General features: G+C 39.4%; 1 protein-coding gene across 2 annotated transcripts in view; it reads left to right on the plus strand.

The window, feature by feature from the left end:
* GRIA1 (glutamate ionotropic receptor AMPA type subunit 1) overlaps positions 1–16,232 on the plus strand; it is a 347,675-nt gene that overhangs the window by 230,307 nt on the left and 101,136 nt on the right. For both annotated transcript variants that reach the window (XM_020978367.2, XM_020978364.2), the window contains exon 11: positions 3,067–3,437. In XM_020978367.2, the coding sequence (XP_020834026.1) occupies positions 3,067–3,437 (371 nt within the window). The remainder of the gene's footprint in view (positions 1–3,066; positions 3,438–16,232) is intronic.

Genomic DNA, 16,232 nt, shown 5'->3' on the forward strand with positions numbered 1-16,232 from the left:
CTATGGACATCCTTTTGGGTTTCTGAGCCAGCAGAGTTGTGGAATACCCTATGATGAAATACCCTGTGGCAGCAATTCATTACCCTTTTTTGTGATATAGACCTTTGGCGATCTAATGAAGCCTATGACCTTTTCCCAGAATAATGTTTTTAAATGCTTAAAATAAAATACATAAGATTAATAAAAAAAATTACATTATCAAAAAAATTAGAACTAATTCATCATAGACCCCAGGTTAAGAACTTCTGCCCCTTAGGAACCTGTTTTGGGGGGATGGCTTCTGTATTTTTTGAAGGAATTAAGTTCTGCTTTTTGAACAGAAACTCTGTTTTCACCAGAGAAGAAAGGAAGGTGAGAGTTGAAGTTCAAAGTATTTCTCAACAATCAGAATGGTCCAGTGATGATGTTGGTCATCCTTACAAGGTCATGAGCTCCCCATCACTGGAAGCTGTCAGAGTCTGGATGGCCACTTTGCCAGGGGTGTTGTAAAGAGTATTCCTATTTTGGTCTAGGTTTGACTAAATGCCTTCTGACCTCCTTTCAAATTCTAGGATTCTAAGATTCTGTTGGATGAGCCATTATCATCCTCTCCCCAGGAGACCTATTGCCACAGTAGCAATGTTATGTAGGATTTCCTTAAGTGGGTGGAAGAGCTGAATCTCAGCCTCTAGCACCACCATACCCCCCAGTAACCAGAACTTGCTCAAATCCCCATAGAACATGGCAAGGAAAGGGTTGGCACCTGGGCAGATCCTGCTAAAGTGGCTGTTAGCACTTGTCCTGTGGGAATTTAAAAAATATTAGAAGCTCAGTTTACCCAGTCCTCCTCTTACCTGGATCTTCATCTCACTTGGACTACTTTTTCATGTGAATTTTCTTGACCTACAAAGAGCTTTCTCTGCCTTTTTTTTCCAAGTACTTCATCACATCCTGGCAAAAGGTCTCCCAGGGTGTTTTCTTCCATAGAGCTATCTTCCCCAGTATGCCTTCCTAGGCCCTTCCAAATGCAAGGGAGGCGGGCTGAGATATCTCTCCAGGTTTCTGGATGATAAGTGAGTGCCTAATCCTGAATCATTTCCATATTGAGCTTTCCTACTTTTTTATAGCAGTTTTAATTTAATAATGAGTGCTTTCCAATTCACAAAGCACTTTTCTCCCAATAATCAGCTGAAGTAGGTAATATGGTCATTTCCTTCATATTTTCCTAGTACAAATATTCTCATCCTCATTCTAAAGGTGAGGAAACTGAGGCTCAGGAAAGTAATATGACTTGCCTAAGGTCATATAATTCATGGATGAAGAAAATAGAATTCAATTCATTACTTGTTTTACTGTCATGAGTTGTATAGGGGAAACAGTATTACTATCAATAATAAGTCAAGAATAGGAAATTTTCAGCGTATTCACTTTAGCCAGTTCCTTATGATGTCTTATCTCTGCAGTCTAGCCCCCTTGTATTTCATACAGTTTCCTTTCATAAATGCTACATTTCAGCCCACTCTCAGAACTTGCTGCTCCATTTTCCACCTACATTGGGCATTCACACAGGTGTTCCACAAGCGTAGAATGTATTACCTCTTCATTTCTGACTTTCAGAAACATTGTCTTTCTTCAAGGTTTCACTCAAGGCCCACCTTCTTCATGGAGTCCTCTCTACCTCCCCCTGCCACCATCCCTTCTGGTTGTTGGTAGTGATCTCTCCCTACTCAGTTTTTCTTAAGAGTGTACTTTCTGAATTATTTATACTCCTGTCCTGAGTAGAAAATATTCTTCTTGAGGGAAGGAACTGTGTCATTTTGTTCTTTGTGTCTTCAGCATCTGTCACAGTGCCTTACATACAGGATATGCTTAATCAATGTTTGTTGCATTGGACCCCCTTAGGATGGTGAGAGAAGTAAAAAACAAAGACATGAGGCTAGAAAGAGACTTACATGAACATGTTATGCTGATGTCATTTTTGTCAAACCTAATATTTTCATCATTCATATAAAACTTGGTGTAGTGGAAAGACTTGTCTAGGAATCAGAAGAATTAGGTTCTAGGCCTGACTCTTCCATTAACTTCTTGTTTGACCTTGGACAGGTTATATAACTTCTCTGAGCCTGCTTTCCTCGTCAATAAAATAAACTTCTATTATGTGACCTCTACAGTCCTCTCCAGGTATTCGGTATTTCTGTATATCAAAATTAAGTTGATATTTATTTTGTTTTTCTAAATTTTATTAGAATTTCTTATTTTGTATATCAACTTAATTTATAAATATATCTCTCTCCCCTACCCTGAGAATAATTCCTCCTAACAAAGAATAAAAGAGAAAACAAAAAAGAAAAAAAAAAGAAATTAGTTTAGAAAAACTAACCTGCCCATCAACTTGATCTGGCAGTATTTGGAATGTTCTGTGCCCGTAGTGTCCCACTTCACCAAAAACAAAAAATAGAGAGAGGGAAATGCATTTTTTCATCTTTTCTTTGCTACAAATCTTGGTCATTATAATTATACAGCATTGTTATAAGATTGTTCTTCTTTTCATTTGTATTGTAGTACTTGTGTATATTGTTTTACTGGTTATACTTACTTTACTTCATGTGTCTTCCCATGCTTCTCTATATACTTCATATTTATCATTTCTTATGGCTCATTAATATGCCATTACATTCCTATACACAACTGGTTTATCCAATGTTTAATTGATGGACATCAACTTTGATTAAAGTTCTTTATGTTTCCAAAAAAGGCAGTAGGGTATACATGCTACAGGATGACTTTCTTAAACCCACTTTTCCATGAGATAAGAAAAAAAGTTTCTAAAAGCTATAGAGTAGGCTGATTTATGCACAAATAGTGAGTTCCCTATCATTGAAAGTATCCAGGAAAAAGCTGAATGACCACCTGTCAGGGATGCTATATGAGACTCCTACATGGGCTGGAAAATTGTACCAGATGGATGCTAAGGTCCCAAATCTGAGATACTGTGAGTTATAAACAGGACAGTGGAGATAAGGAAGGAGGAAAACCAAGTCTGATAGACCTTCTTACTCCAATTAAATTTGTTTCCTTTTCTTCCAGAGAGCAGATGTGGCTGTGGCCCCCTTGACTATCACCTTGGTTCGAGAGGAAGTTATTGACTTTTCTAAGCCTTTCATGAGTTTGGGTATCTCCATCATGATCAAGAAACCCCAGAAGTCCAAGCCAGGGGTTTTCTCCTTCCTGGATCCTCTGGCCTATGAAATTTGGATGTGTATCGTGTTTGCTTACATTGGCGTGAGTGTTGTCCTCTTTCTGGTCAGTCGCTTCAGCCCCTATGAGTGGCACAGTGAAGAATTTGAGGAAGGACGTGACCCAGCAACCAGTGACCAGTCCAATGAGTTTGGGATCTTCAACAGCCTCTGGTTCTCTCTGGGAGCTTTCATGCAGCAAGGCTGTGACATTTCACCCAGGTTGGTAATCTTTTCTCCATCCTTTTGCTCATCTTCCCTGCCAGTCCCTTGATGAAGGGCTTGGGAATTATTTCCTCTCATTCAGTGTTCCAGATTGGGTTTTGGTTTTGTTTTGCTTTCTTTTACCATGTAAAATTCTCAGCTGAAACTATCATTCAGTTTTCAGTTAGATATGAGCATTATACACAGCATAATTTTCATATTGGTCCCAGTGCTTGGCCACTTCCCCTTGATGACCTCAAAGAGTACAAACAGAATATCATGTTCACATAAGCCAAATATAACAAAGAAAGCAAAGCTTCCACCTACAAATTCATATTTTATCATCTATATTTTCATATTCCGAAACTGCCTAAAGGATGGGGAAATGGCATAATGTAGCTTTATATTCTTTACCTTATTTGATCTTCCTGTGAGGCAGGAAGCACAAGGTTGGGTTGTTTTGGTTTTTTTTTTTTTTTGGTTGGCTGGTTGGATTTTTTGCTGTTTGTTTCACAGATTTGACAATGGAGATCCACAATGGAGAAGTGACTTCCTCAAGGTCACTCAGAAAATCAGTATCAGAGCCAGTATTTGGAGCCTAGGTCTCTTGCCTGATTCCGTCCAGTAGTGGAAAGAAGCCTTACTTGGCAGTCAGTAAAGCTGAATTCAACTCCCAGCTGTTCCAATAACTCATTGTGTGACCTTGAGCAAATCACTTTCCTTTTACAGAATTCATGTATTTAATAATGACAATAATTAGCATTTACATAGTGCTTTAATATTTGCAGAGGACTTATATATTATTTCATATGATCTTTACAGTAATCCAGTGAGGAAGATAGTATTATTATCCCAGTTTTACAGATAAGGAAACTGAAGCTGGGAGAGACTTGCTCAGGGTCACACAGCTAGTAAGTGTCTGAGGCAAGATTCAAACTTAAATCTTCTGATTCAGAGCTGGACATTCTATCCACTGCATGATCAAGGTGACTTTCAAATGAAGGGATTAGCCTAGGGGCCCTTAGACTAGGCGATCTCTTAAGGTCCCTTCCAGTTCTAACATTCTTTGGTACTGGGGAAAGAGAACTGCTTTTAAAGTCAGAGGACCTGCTTTAAATCCTAGCTGTGCCAGCCAATTCCAGTGTGACCTTAGGAAAGTCACTTAACATCTCTAGACATTAATGTCTTCATGAGCAAACTAATTTGAGATTGAACTTGATAACCTCTTAGGCACTGTGGCCTCATGGATAGAATAGTGTACCTGGAGCAAGGAAGACCAGGATTCAAATCCTGTCTCTGACACTATCTTTGTGACCCTCAGTTCACTCCTCTAAGCCTCAATAAGGGGGGAAGTGATTGGCATACACGGCCTCTGAGGTTCCTTTTGTCTCTAGATTTATTATCTTTTGGTTTTTCTAACTCAGTTATGATCTCATGATCCAATGATTCTATGGTATCAGGCCCCTTCCGGGTCTAATGTTTTTGTTCTGTGTTAAAAGGTACCTTTCAGGTTTATCATTTTATGATTATACAGCCAATGCAGGGACACTGTCTCAAGAAGCTTCCCATAAAAAACTGAACTTCACTCAGCCTATATACATTAAATAAACATTAACAGTACTAATGCCAACTCTCTCAAACTCATATTTTCAAGGCACCAGAAGAAAAAGGGAAAAAAAAACATAACTTTCTGAACCTCTGCCTACTCTAATTTTGGAGAATCTCTCTCTCAATTAAACTGTTCAAGCCTTGAACTTTCAGAGCAAGCCAAGGAGAAAGCAATTTGATTTCTCCCTTGCTGCTGGCCAGAACTGCTGACTGAAACAAGGAGAACAATGCTTTCAGATTCTTATTCAGGAATGCTTTTATCCTTCTCCAACACACTTATTTTAATACCTCTAGGAGCTTCTGAAAGTTCTACCCTCTCCCCCTTTGTAGGAGTCTGTGAAGTGACTTAATACAATAGTTCAGGCTTCAGGTTGCATCCATTTGGAGCTAAGGATTAAACTTGAAGCATAAATAAGCATTTAGTTGGAAAATCTGGTGGGACTGTCTGAGTCTGCTGTCTATGATCTGTGATACAGGGACACCATCAAGTTGAGGGCAGGCTGAAGCAGCTATTATCACAGTAATTTAGAGCTAGCCCAGCTCCGTCCCTCCAAGCAGGTAAAGTATTCATATCCCCATTTTAAAGATGATATGGCTGAGGGCCATTACAATTAAGTAAATTGTCCAACATCACTCAGTGAATGGCAGAGGAATCAGAACCTAGCTTCACTTATCTCTTTTTTTAATGATGTTTTTCCCCATTTAACCACACTGCCTCTTTACAAATATCATCTACTTGGTTCCTGTAAGTGTTCATTTGCTAACTGATATAAATAGATAGATAATTAGATGATAGATAATAGAAAGGGAGGGAGGGAGGCAGAAAGGCAGGGAAGAATGAGGGGAGGGAGTCAGGGAGAATAGAGGAGGGAAGAAGGGAGGGAGGGAGGGAAAAAGGAAGGAAGGAAGGAAGGAAGGAAGGAAGGAAGGAAGGAAGGAAGGAAGGAAGGAAGGAAGGAAGGAAGGAAGGGAAGAAGGGAGGGATGAAGGGAAGGAGGAAAGGAGAGAAAGAAGAAAGGAAGAGAGAAAGGAAGGAAAGGAGAAAGGAAAAGGAAAGAATGGAGGAAGAGAGGGGAGAGGAGAAAGAAAGAAAGAAAAAGAAAGAAAGAAAGAAAGAAAGAAAGAAAGAAAGAAAGAAAGAAAGAAAGAAAGAAAGAAAGAAAGAAAGAAAGAGAGAGAGAGAAAGAGAGAAAGAAAGAAGGAAGGAAGGAAGGAAGGAAGGAAGGAAGGAAGGAAGGAAGGAAGGAAGGAAGGAAGGGGAAGAAGGGAGGGATGAAGGGAAGGAGGAAAGGAGAGAAAGAAGAAAGGAAGAGAGAAAGGAAGGAAAGGAGAAAGGAAAAGGAAAGAATGGAGGAAGAGAGGGGAGAGGAGAAAGAAAGAAAGAAAGAAAGAAAGAAAGAGAGAGAAAGAGAGAAAGAAAGAAGGAAGGAAGGAAGGAAGGAAGGAAGGAAGGAAGGAAGGAAGGAAGGAAGGAAGGAAGGAAGTCAGACAGATATACCAGACACTGTGCTAAGCTTCAGGGATAGAGATACAAGCAAAAAAGGACAGCCCCTTCCTTCAAAGAGCATACATTCGCATTAAGTAAGGTGAGGGTTGTTGAAAAGGAGAAAGAATGGTGTGCATATGGCTGGGAAGCAGTCTAGATGGAGATGGAGAAGGGAATTTTATCAAGGGAAGTTGACTTGTATAAATGACTGCTAGCCTTAATATCTCTTTTCCAAACTGATTCAGATTGGGTTTACCTACAGGCCTCTGATATCCTTTTAATCAATTCCTATTGGCCCAGGGTCACTCAGACCCAGTGAATGGTGCAAAATGAGGCAGAAAGCAAACTGTATATACTATAGGATCAAACCTTCACTTCTGACTACTGATGTTCTTTCTGTCTCTTCAGCCTCCTGGACTTAGTGTGGCTTTATTCTGATAAAGTAGACACGTGGTCCTTCATGAATCTGTATGTTTCTAAGAAACAAAAAGCCTTATAATTCCAAGTCTCTTACACTATTCCCAGTTTCCTACCTTTGTGCATCAACATTTCAATCACAATCATGAGGAAGAGAATTCTCTCTCTCTCTCTCTCTCTCTCTCTCTCTCTCTCTCTCTCTCTCTCTCTCTCTCTCTCTCTCTCTCTCTCTCTCTCTCCCTCTCTCTCCATTTTTTTTTTGTTTTCCGTTGCCTGTAGCCTCATAATTGCTACAGAATTTGTGTGTGAATGCAAAGGTCAGTCAGCCATTGGTTATTACAATAGACATTTCTCATTGGCCAGATTGTTCCCATGGTGAATCACCTAACCTGCCCTGATAAGTGCATTGGTGCAGAGAGGCGGGGTATCCGCTTTTTAGTGTTCCAGAAGGGCCACCACCTCCCTGGCCCAGGATTTCATCTCACTGGGAGTAATTAACTTCAGCAGGTTAAGATAATTCCTCTACATTTCAGCATATTTCTAGAATAGACAAAGTTCTGCAAGTTGAAATAATGATTTCTCCTTGTTCCTTGACTACTCCCCTCTGGTCTATAAAAAACTAAAACTGCCCTGAGTTATGTTGGCTCCCAGGAGCATGTGGCAATGGCCTTGAGAGCACAAAGGGGAAGTAAAAGTGAGTTAAAATGACCCATCTTTAACCCCCTGGCTCATAGGAAATTAATCTCAAAGGGATAGAGGAACCATAATAACAAGTTACCTTTTCTTTATTCTTACAAAATAGCTTCCATCCTTTACCTTATTTGATCTTCAAAATAGCCCTGTAAAGCAAGAAGTACAGGTATTCCTCTCCATGTTTTACAGATAATAAAATTGAGGCCCATTTTTTTTCAAGGGGATATGACTCCCTCAAGGTCACTCAGCAAATCAATGTCCGAGCCAGAACTGGACTCCATGTGTCCTGACTGACTCGGTCCAGTATTCTTTCTATTAGACCTTGCAGCCTGCATTCTTTAGCTTACCACAAAATCATCAAGAAACTCTCTAACCCAGTGTACATCAATTTTATTGGCCATGAGGTATCATCTGCACACCGTCTGGATCCACAGTTAACTGAGTGTTAAGTCCTACAATTCAGATGCTACTGGCTGGGTACTCAGGGAGTTGACATGTGCAGCTGCTGCCTGCTGATTTATCTCCTCAACGGCATGCAGAAGTGGCTAGCCTGTGTTAGAGATGGACACTCATTCTCTTCATTGGAATTTTGGAGGGACATTCATCTGGTTTTTAATCTTCTCTTTAATTTACTGATCTCCATATTGGCACCTGTTATCAGAGTAGGGAGAAAAAGGTGGGGGAATGGCAGTTTTCTCTTTTGGCTGCTGTGGGTACAGCTTTAAGAATGTAAGTGGGAACTAGTCAGTTGATGAATCTAAAATGTTTCTGAATTTACACTCTGTGTTAGCTGCTGGGAGGCAAGAAGGGGAGGGAGAAGTAAATACTAAAACAGGTCCTTATTCAAGGAGCTTACAATTTTTGTAAGCTCCCTCATTCCGACTGTCAAGGTTTACATAGAAAAAAAAGTATTTTGAATTAGAGGGCCTGGGTCTTAAGCCTACTAGCTATGGCACTTAATAGCTATGGGGCATGAGGCAAAACCTTTTATCCCTCTGGGTCTCAGTTTGCTCATCTGTAAAAAAAGAATGTGTTTGACTACATGATTTCTAGGACCCATTCAGACTGTAAATCCTATGATTTAGGGCTAGCTAAGTAGTGCAGTAGATGGACCACTGGACCTGGAATCAGGAATACCCAAGTGCCTCACACATCTATTGTGTGACCCTGGGCAAGTCACTTAACCTCTGTTTGCCTCAACTTCCTTTTCTGTCAAATGAAGATAATAATAGCACCTACCTCACATAGTTGTGGTGAGGATCATATGAGGTAATATTTTGTAACACTTAGCACAGTTCCTGGAACATAGTAGGTGTTAAATAAATGTTTTCCATTCCATTTCCTCTCCTTCTGCCCAGAAGCTTTTGGTAGTTCTCTATTGTCTACGGCATAAAGTACAAAGTACTCAACCTTGTACTTAACTCCTTCCATGATGTAAGCCCATCCTATCTTTCCATTTTATCTTCCACTTCTCCCCTACATGTATTCCACCCTTCAGCCGAATTGGAGTATTCTCTATTTCCTCAAAATGCCCTAAGTCTTCCTGCTTACATTCATTTCTTTGCTCATGATTGTCTCTCCACTAAATACTCTCTTTGTCCTCTCTACTCAGTGCAAACTCTGAGTTTCCAATTCCTACTCTTCCTTCAAGGCATAACCTCAAGGACCACCTCCTCCAGGAAGCCTTCCCTAATCACTCCCAAGCTGAAAGTAACCACTCCTGAATTTGAGTGACCTATTTGTATCTCATGTGTGCATGTACTTCATCCTGTGTTAACTGTGCATATTAACCACTGATAATCCAGAAGCTCCATGAAGATTCTATTCCCATCTACCCAGTGCTTAGCATAAAACCTTGAACATATTAGAATTAGGAAGACTCATTAGAGGAGAGGAAGACTTTAGATTTACCTTGAAGAAGGATAGAATTTTAATAGGAAGAAAGAAATAGAGAAGGTATTATAGGAAGAGGACTAGCCTGTGCAAAGACAGGGGCAGTAAAGCATAAGCCCACAGAGAAATAGGTTTCATTGATGTATCACAACGTTATCTCAGGCTCCTGACATGGTGATGGCCAGAAGGATGTCCAAGTCTACTACAGGCCAGCTGATAAGCTGTTGACCATATTGCTGACCCATGAATATTGTCCCAGATTTATGCTAGAGACAAGGTTTGTAAAACAAAAAAAAAAATGCCAGTGCTAGTGGTAGCATGAGCTGGAACAGAAGAACTGAATTGGGAATCGGGAAACCTGCATCCTTGTCCTAGATTTGCCATGAATTTCCCATATGATCTTAGGCAAATTGCTTCCTTTTTCTGGACCTCAGTTTCCTCTTCTGTGAAATATTGGGTTTAAACTAAAGAAACTCCATGGCCCTTTCTAGTTCTGATATTTTGTATTTTAGGATCCTTTCTAGCTCTGACATTCTGTGTTCTAAGGACCTTTCTACTTCCAATATTCTATGTTTTATAACTCCTTTTACCACTGAAAATGTATGGTCTGTCATCCCTTCTGCTTATGAAATCCCGCGGTTCTATACTTTTCAGGTCCTCTGTCATATTTGACATCTGTGGGTGTAACTCCTGCCTTCACAGGACCGTAGCATCAGCTAGAACTCCCTGCTTGCTGAATTCCCATTCATGGCACCTCCTGATTATTTCTTTTCCCTGGTCTCCCATATTGCTACAAGGCATATGACATCTCAGTGACTGAAGAACACCCTGTGCTGGTAGATTGTCCGGTGTCGGAGATTCTGATTAGCACCTTCATAACTACTATGGGGACTTATTACTGAGTGATATCTGTTTAGAAAAAGGAAAAAAAAGTTGTTTTTCAGCAGTAAATTGAGCGTATTGAGAGCCCAACAAGTATCTGAATGAACAGAGTATTTTGAAATCTAAACAGATGGTTTCATAACTAAGACCATTGAAATATTATCTATGTAACTATGGACAAGCCATTCCCTTGCTATGGAACTCAGTTTACTGCTCTATAAAAATTAAGAGTTAGAGAGAAGCACCATTGCATGGTTATTTTCCTTCATTCTTGAAGAGGACCAAAATGATATTGCTGTCTTGGGGGCTGTTGCATAGAGAATAGAGAGCTAGCTTTAGAGTCAGGGAGATCTGAGTTCAAGTCCTACCTTTGACATACTTTAATACTGGATGTATATGTGACCCTAGGCCCTTGAAGAGACATCAGAGATTGTACAATTTTTAGCTGTAAAACCGTTCTCACACCAATAACTAAGTACATAGCTTTCGGCATCTGACAGAATATAAGCAACCTTGCATTCCATCCTAATCCCAAGAGGAACATGAAAGTAGTTAAAGTAGTACAAGATGTTGATGCATTCATATTTCACCTCAGAAAACCCTTCTTACAGTGCAAATTCCAAATAGAGTAGAAGAGGTCACTTTTGTATTGTTTTGTGAGCATATGCTCATTGTCACTTATGCCAAATGTCACCACATTTCTAAATTGTTTGCTCAGAGAAGGCTATATGACAAAATAATCAGAGTTAGCAGTTTTGAGACACAATGCATTTGTGGACCTGCATGAGGATTTAAAGCTAGAAAGAAATGGAATTGGAAAGAAAAACATTTCCATTTCTTTTACGTAACGATATACAAGATACAGGGCTGGAATAGAATGGAGGTTTTAATGATATTTCTTCAAATAGCACTAGACCAGGAATCAGGAACCTTGAGTTCTTGTCACTACTCTGAATGTCACTGTATGAGACACTTCATTTCTCTGGACCTAAGTTTTATCCTCTATTAAATGAGCAGGTTGCATATGATCTATATGTCCCTTCCCATTTTAAAAGAGCCTTTACTCTCTAATTTTCTTCCTTCGGAGGTCTCTTCCAATTCTAATATTCTGTTTTCTATATTCTAAGGCTTCCTCTAACATTGAAATCCTAAGGTTTGATAAATTCCTGAAATGGGTAGGAGATTGTAGTAGATATCCTACTGGGAAAGGAGTTCAAATGACAGTGGCTTTTCTGGAAAGACTGGAACAGAGATATGATATGATTTGATTTGATATGAATCTACATTCTCTGTATTTTCTGGACATTGTATGAAAGCTCTTCTCTAAAGTTTTCCCCTGCCTTACAGTGGTATGGAAATGGTCTTGAGTTCTCAAAGACCCTGCCAACATACCACTAACTCTAGTGGGTCCTGTCAACCTAGGAGGGCTTTATTATGGGTCTGGTGATTCACTGTATGTCTGGCACATGAGGACTACCCAAGCTAAATATGGAAGGGCTAATTGAATCTCCAAGATGGATGAATTAATGAATTAAAAGCTTTTATTAAGCATTTAATATGTACAAAATACCATGTAAAGCACTGATGATACTAATACCAAAAGCAAGTCATTTCCTGCTTGAAGCAACTTCCATTCTTATGGGGAGACAACATATCTTAGGAACTGGTGGCCAAAGAAGGGAGTTATGGATCTGGGAAGGAACAAAGATGGTGAATATTGAATAATAGGGCAGTCAATTAACATAGCCTTATTAGAGTCAGTGATGGTGCTGCTTTGATAGCAGTTCTCAGAAAAAGAAGTGGAGGTGGGGCGAGGGTGTTGGAGTGTTATAGAAATGGACAGACTGAAGATAAGGCTATGTGGTCTCCCAGGGAGTATCAAACCAAGTAGATACGCTTCTCCCAGGTACAATCTCTGGAGGTTCAGTTGGGTGAGTGGAAAATGCCCAAAATGAAGGTGCATAATCTCAAATAGTTCATTGTGGTCTTTAGCAGAAGAATTATTTTGTCCATAGTAATTCATGAAATTGTCTACTCTGGCATGGAATGGATTTTGAAGGGGTTACCAAACTTACAAAATCATAAGTCTTCAGCGGTGTTGAAGTATAGAAGCTGAATGTTATGGTTCACAAAAACCATATTTCTTACAAGCATGGAAGCATACCTTTGAGCAGTGTAAGGAATTTCTTTAAATCACCTAAACAGGAGGGTGCAGAACTTTAAAGAGAGTGGCAGAGGTAATATGGTAGGAAAAAACACTTCATTTGAAATTAATCCACAAGGAGGAAACCTACTTTTGAACAAAAGACCAAGTCAAAGGAAGGAAATGGTAGTTTCCCCAAAAATAAAAAAAAAATGGCTTCTATTGACCTCTAAGTATGTTGAAGACTGCAGGTTATATCCACAGATTGTCAAAAAGATTGAAAAATGAAAACTGTCAGTTTCACTGACAAGCAGTTACCTGCTAGTTGAAGTCATGGATCTTACTATGTAGTGGATGTCTTGGGGCATTTGATAAGGAGGTAGTGATTCAGTCATGAATAACACAGCCCAAGACTAGAATCACAGAGATATATTAGAACACAAAATGTTAAAGGTCAAAAGGAACCCTAGAACATAGCCTATAGAATGACTAACTTTGGAAGGATGCCATAATGTAGAATGTTAAAGCTTTTATCTTAAGGCTCTTAAAACATACAATAGCAGAGCTGGAAAGAATCTCAGTAATATAATAGAAATAGTTTTGGTCAGTTAGGGTTTGGTTTAATTCCTAAAGCCCTTTGCAATTCGTTGCCCTTAGAGACCACCTTAATACATTGATTTCATTTTACAGAGGTAGAAATTTGTGACTCAGAGAGGTTAAGTGATTTACCCAATGTAATATAGTGAAAAAAACAAAGCTAGGACTAGAACCTAAGTCTTCTGATTCTGAATCTTGGCCTGTTTCCACTGCATTCCTTCATTCATATCTAAGCCTTTGAACTGGCATTTTCTTTAAGCATTTATAAGTGAAATGAGGCTGGCCAAGATCCCTATATTGCTGCTTTGGTACTAATCTCCTTAGGGGGTTTTTTTGGAATTCTCATTTTCCCTAGGCTCTCTTCTCTGGAAATGTCTCCATTGTGTCACTATTGAAAAGTAAAATCATATTTCTTTTAAATGCATTAACACTGACAGTCCCATGCAAAGTTTGGCTCTTTTTTGTCTTGTGAATGTCCTGTTCTTTATGCCAAGTACTGTGAAATATTCAGGATTTGAGAAGAATAAAGAGCTCTCTCTTTTTCTCACAGCAAAACAAATACACAAACACCAAACTCAATGAAAAAAGAACCATACTGGCAGCAAGTGAAAAAGTCTGTTGTTTAGTGAAACCACTATCCTCCTATCACATCCAGCTTGTTAGGTAACCCATATGCACCCAACATTGTTCAATGTAAAGAGTAGGATATAAAGGAATTTCCACACAAAAATGTGAAAATGTGGCCTCTTTGCACAAGGAGGCAAAACCCATATGAAACAATGAGAATATGACAAAGTTTGAAACTGTATGCTGTTAGTGGCAAATGATATAAAAATGGGATAAAAGAGAGGTCATACAGGACATGGTACTTGAGCCATGTTTTGAAAGATGGATGATGGAGGTGGTGAAAACAGTGGTTATAACAGGCAGTGTGATGTAGTGGGCAGCATGTCAGCCTCAGAGTCAGAACAACCTCACTTCGAGTCATGCCGCTGACACATACTTGTTCATGACCCTGAAAAAAATCTCTTAACCTCTCAGTGCCTGAAGCAACTATAGGATTATAAGTTTCAGAGCAGTTGCTCATATTCATTAGTGGAGGAAATTTGCTAACCTGGAGTGTCCTACACCAGTGAACTTACAGGTCCAGAGCAAAATCATATTGATAGGGATGATAGCTCTTGTTTCCATAGTAATTTTCATTGTAGAGTTTGCATTTGATGAATCAGTCAATATAAAACCACTGTAAACTCTTGCACAAAGAAATAATATGATGACAATGGTATTTTATGGGTATTGGTCTGGGATCATTACACTAGAAAAGGTAGAACCTAGGATCAAGGACATTATTAGGGTAACAGAGTTGTAAAATGATAAGGGTCATAATTAGAAGGTAGTGAACAAGGGCTCAGAAATAAAATTATCTCAAACAACAACCCACTGGCAGGAACAGCTGAAAAGGATTACAACATTTAGCTCTGGAATGGCTCTTCAAAATCATTTTATTCATCTCTGATTTCATTTTACAGAACTACGGCCCAAAGAAGGGAAGTGACTTGCCCAAGGGCACATGATAGTTATCAAAGCTACTCAGGATTTGAGCCTATGCCCCATCTCCAAAACCATTGATCTTTGTGCTATACCACACTGCCTTCTTAAATCAGACCAAATTCAGCCATGTAGGTGTTTTGTTCTTCATAGTGACCATTCAGGAGCAATAGCCACAATATCAGGTTAGTACAGGTCTTGTGAACTCAAGATAGTGACTTAAATAGTTATGATATTGGCTTTAAGCAAAAGCAAGAAGTCTTTTTGGACGGTGTAAATAAATTGGCTGAAGTTGGAACTATTCAAAGTAATGAATGACTCTAAGACAGAGCTAGAACCTTGTCAGAGTAACCAAAACTCAAGGACTGAGAGGTGCTTCAGTACCATGGAGAGGTACAGGAAAGCTACCAGGAATTGTAAAATCAGCTCTGACCAATGCTTCTAAATAAAGAAGTTTCCCTTCTATCTGACCAAGATTTCCTGGTCCCTGTATCAGAATAAAGTACTATATTCTGAGGGGATCATAGATCCTTAGAGAACACAAGTAGATCAAATGGAATAGAAATTCTGACTCACAACTGTGGCCTCAGCCAAGATCTTCAGCATATGACAGTATTCCCTAGAACATGGGCAAGGCCCTGAACTGCAGGACTTCATACTGACCAGACAATTATATCTGAATATTATTATTAACTGAATATGTCCTTTTTTCAACCTTCTGAGGGCATGAGAGATGGAAATAGATGGTATGCTAGCTTTGTCATTAGCTTGCTGTGTGACCTTCAACAAGTCACTTGACTCTATCACTAAAATGAGACTGTTCTATTAAAGGATCATAGGATGAGTTAGTCCAAAGAATCAGGAATCTTTAGCTGGAAGTCACCTCAGAAGCCAGCTAGTTGAATCTTCCTCACTTTAGAGGCAAGTAAACTAACACCTGGGATGAATAAGTGATTTGTCCAAGGTTCCACAAGTTGGAAGTCACAGAGGCAGTAAGATAATATTTGTAAAACATTTTGATGTGGGGCCTTATCCCTCTGATTCCAAAGCTAGCATTCTTTCCATTGCACTCTGCTGCCTCATAGATGACTATTTGATTTTTAAGATACCTTCCCTAGCTGACATTTTGTCTTCTGAGGTTCCTTTTTAGCTCTGATATTCCACCTTTACCTAAATTGATTTAGACAATGTATCCATCTTCATAAAAGTATTAGGGAATGGGCTCTGTGTAAAAACTATCCCTTGGGTCTGTTCTAGCATTCGGTAGTCTAGGCACACATTCCCATTCTGCCATTCTATGTTCTATGTACCTTCCAGGTTTACATTTTGTGCTGCATCTATGATATTAACCTTATCCCCTGATGCTTTCCATGTTCACTGGTTATTGCCTAAGATAAGCAATAACCTCTAAGATGTACCACAAAGGACCAAAGGAATGGTTCTTTGAGTTATCTGGCTTGTGACCTCTGAGGTGCTGTTACCTTTATCCAGATAGGGAAGGGTGGGGTTGGGGAATCCAGCCATGTTCTGGAGAGTTGCCAATTTT

Source organism: Phascolarctos cinereus, unplaced genomic scaffold, assembly GCF_003287225.1.
Source record: "Phascolarctos cinereus isolate Bilbo 61053 unplaced genomic scaffold, phaCin_HiC Scaffold_2;HRSCAF=192, whole genome shotgun sequence".
NCBI classification, from domain to species: Eukaryota; Metazoa; Chordata; class Mammalia; order Diprotodontia; family Phascolarctidae; genus Phascolarctos; species Phascolarctos cinereus.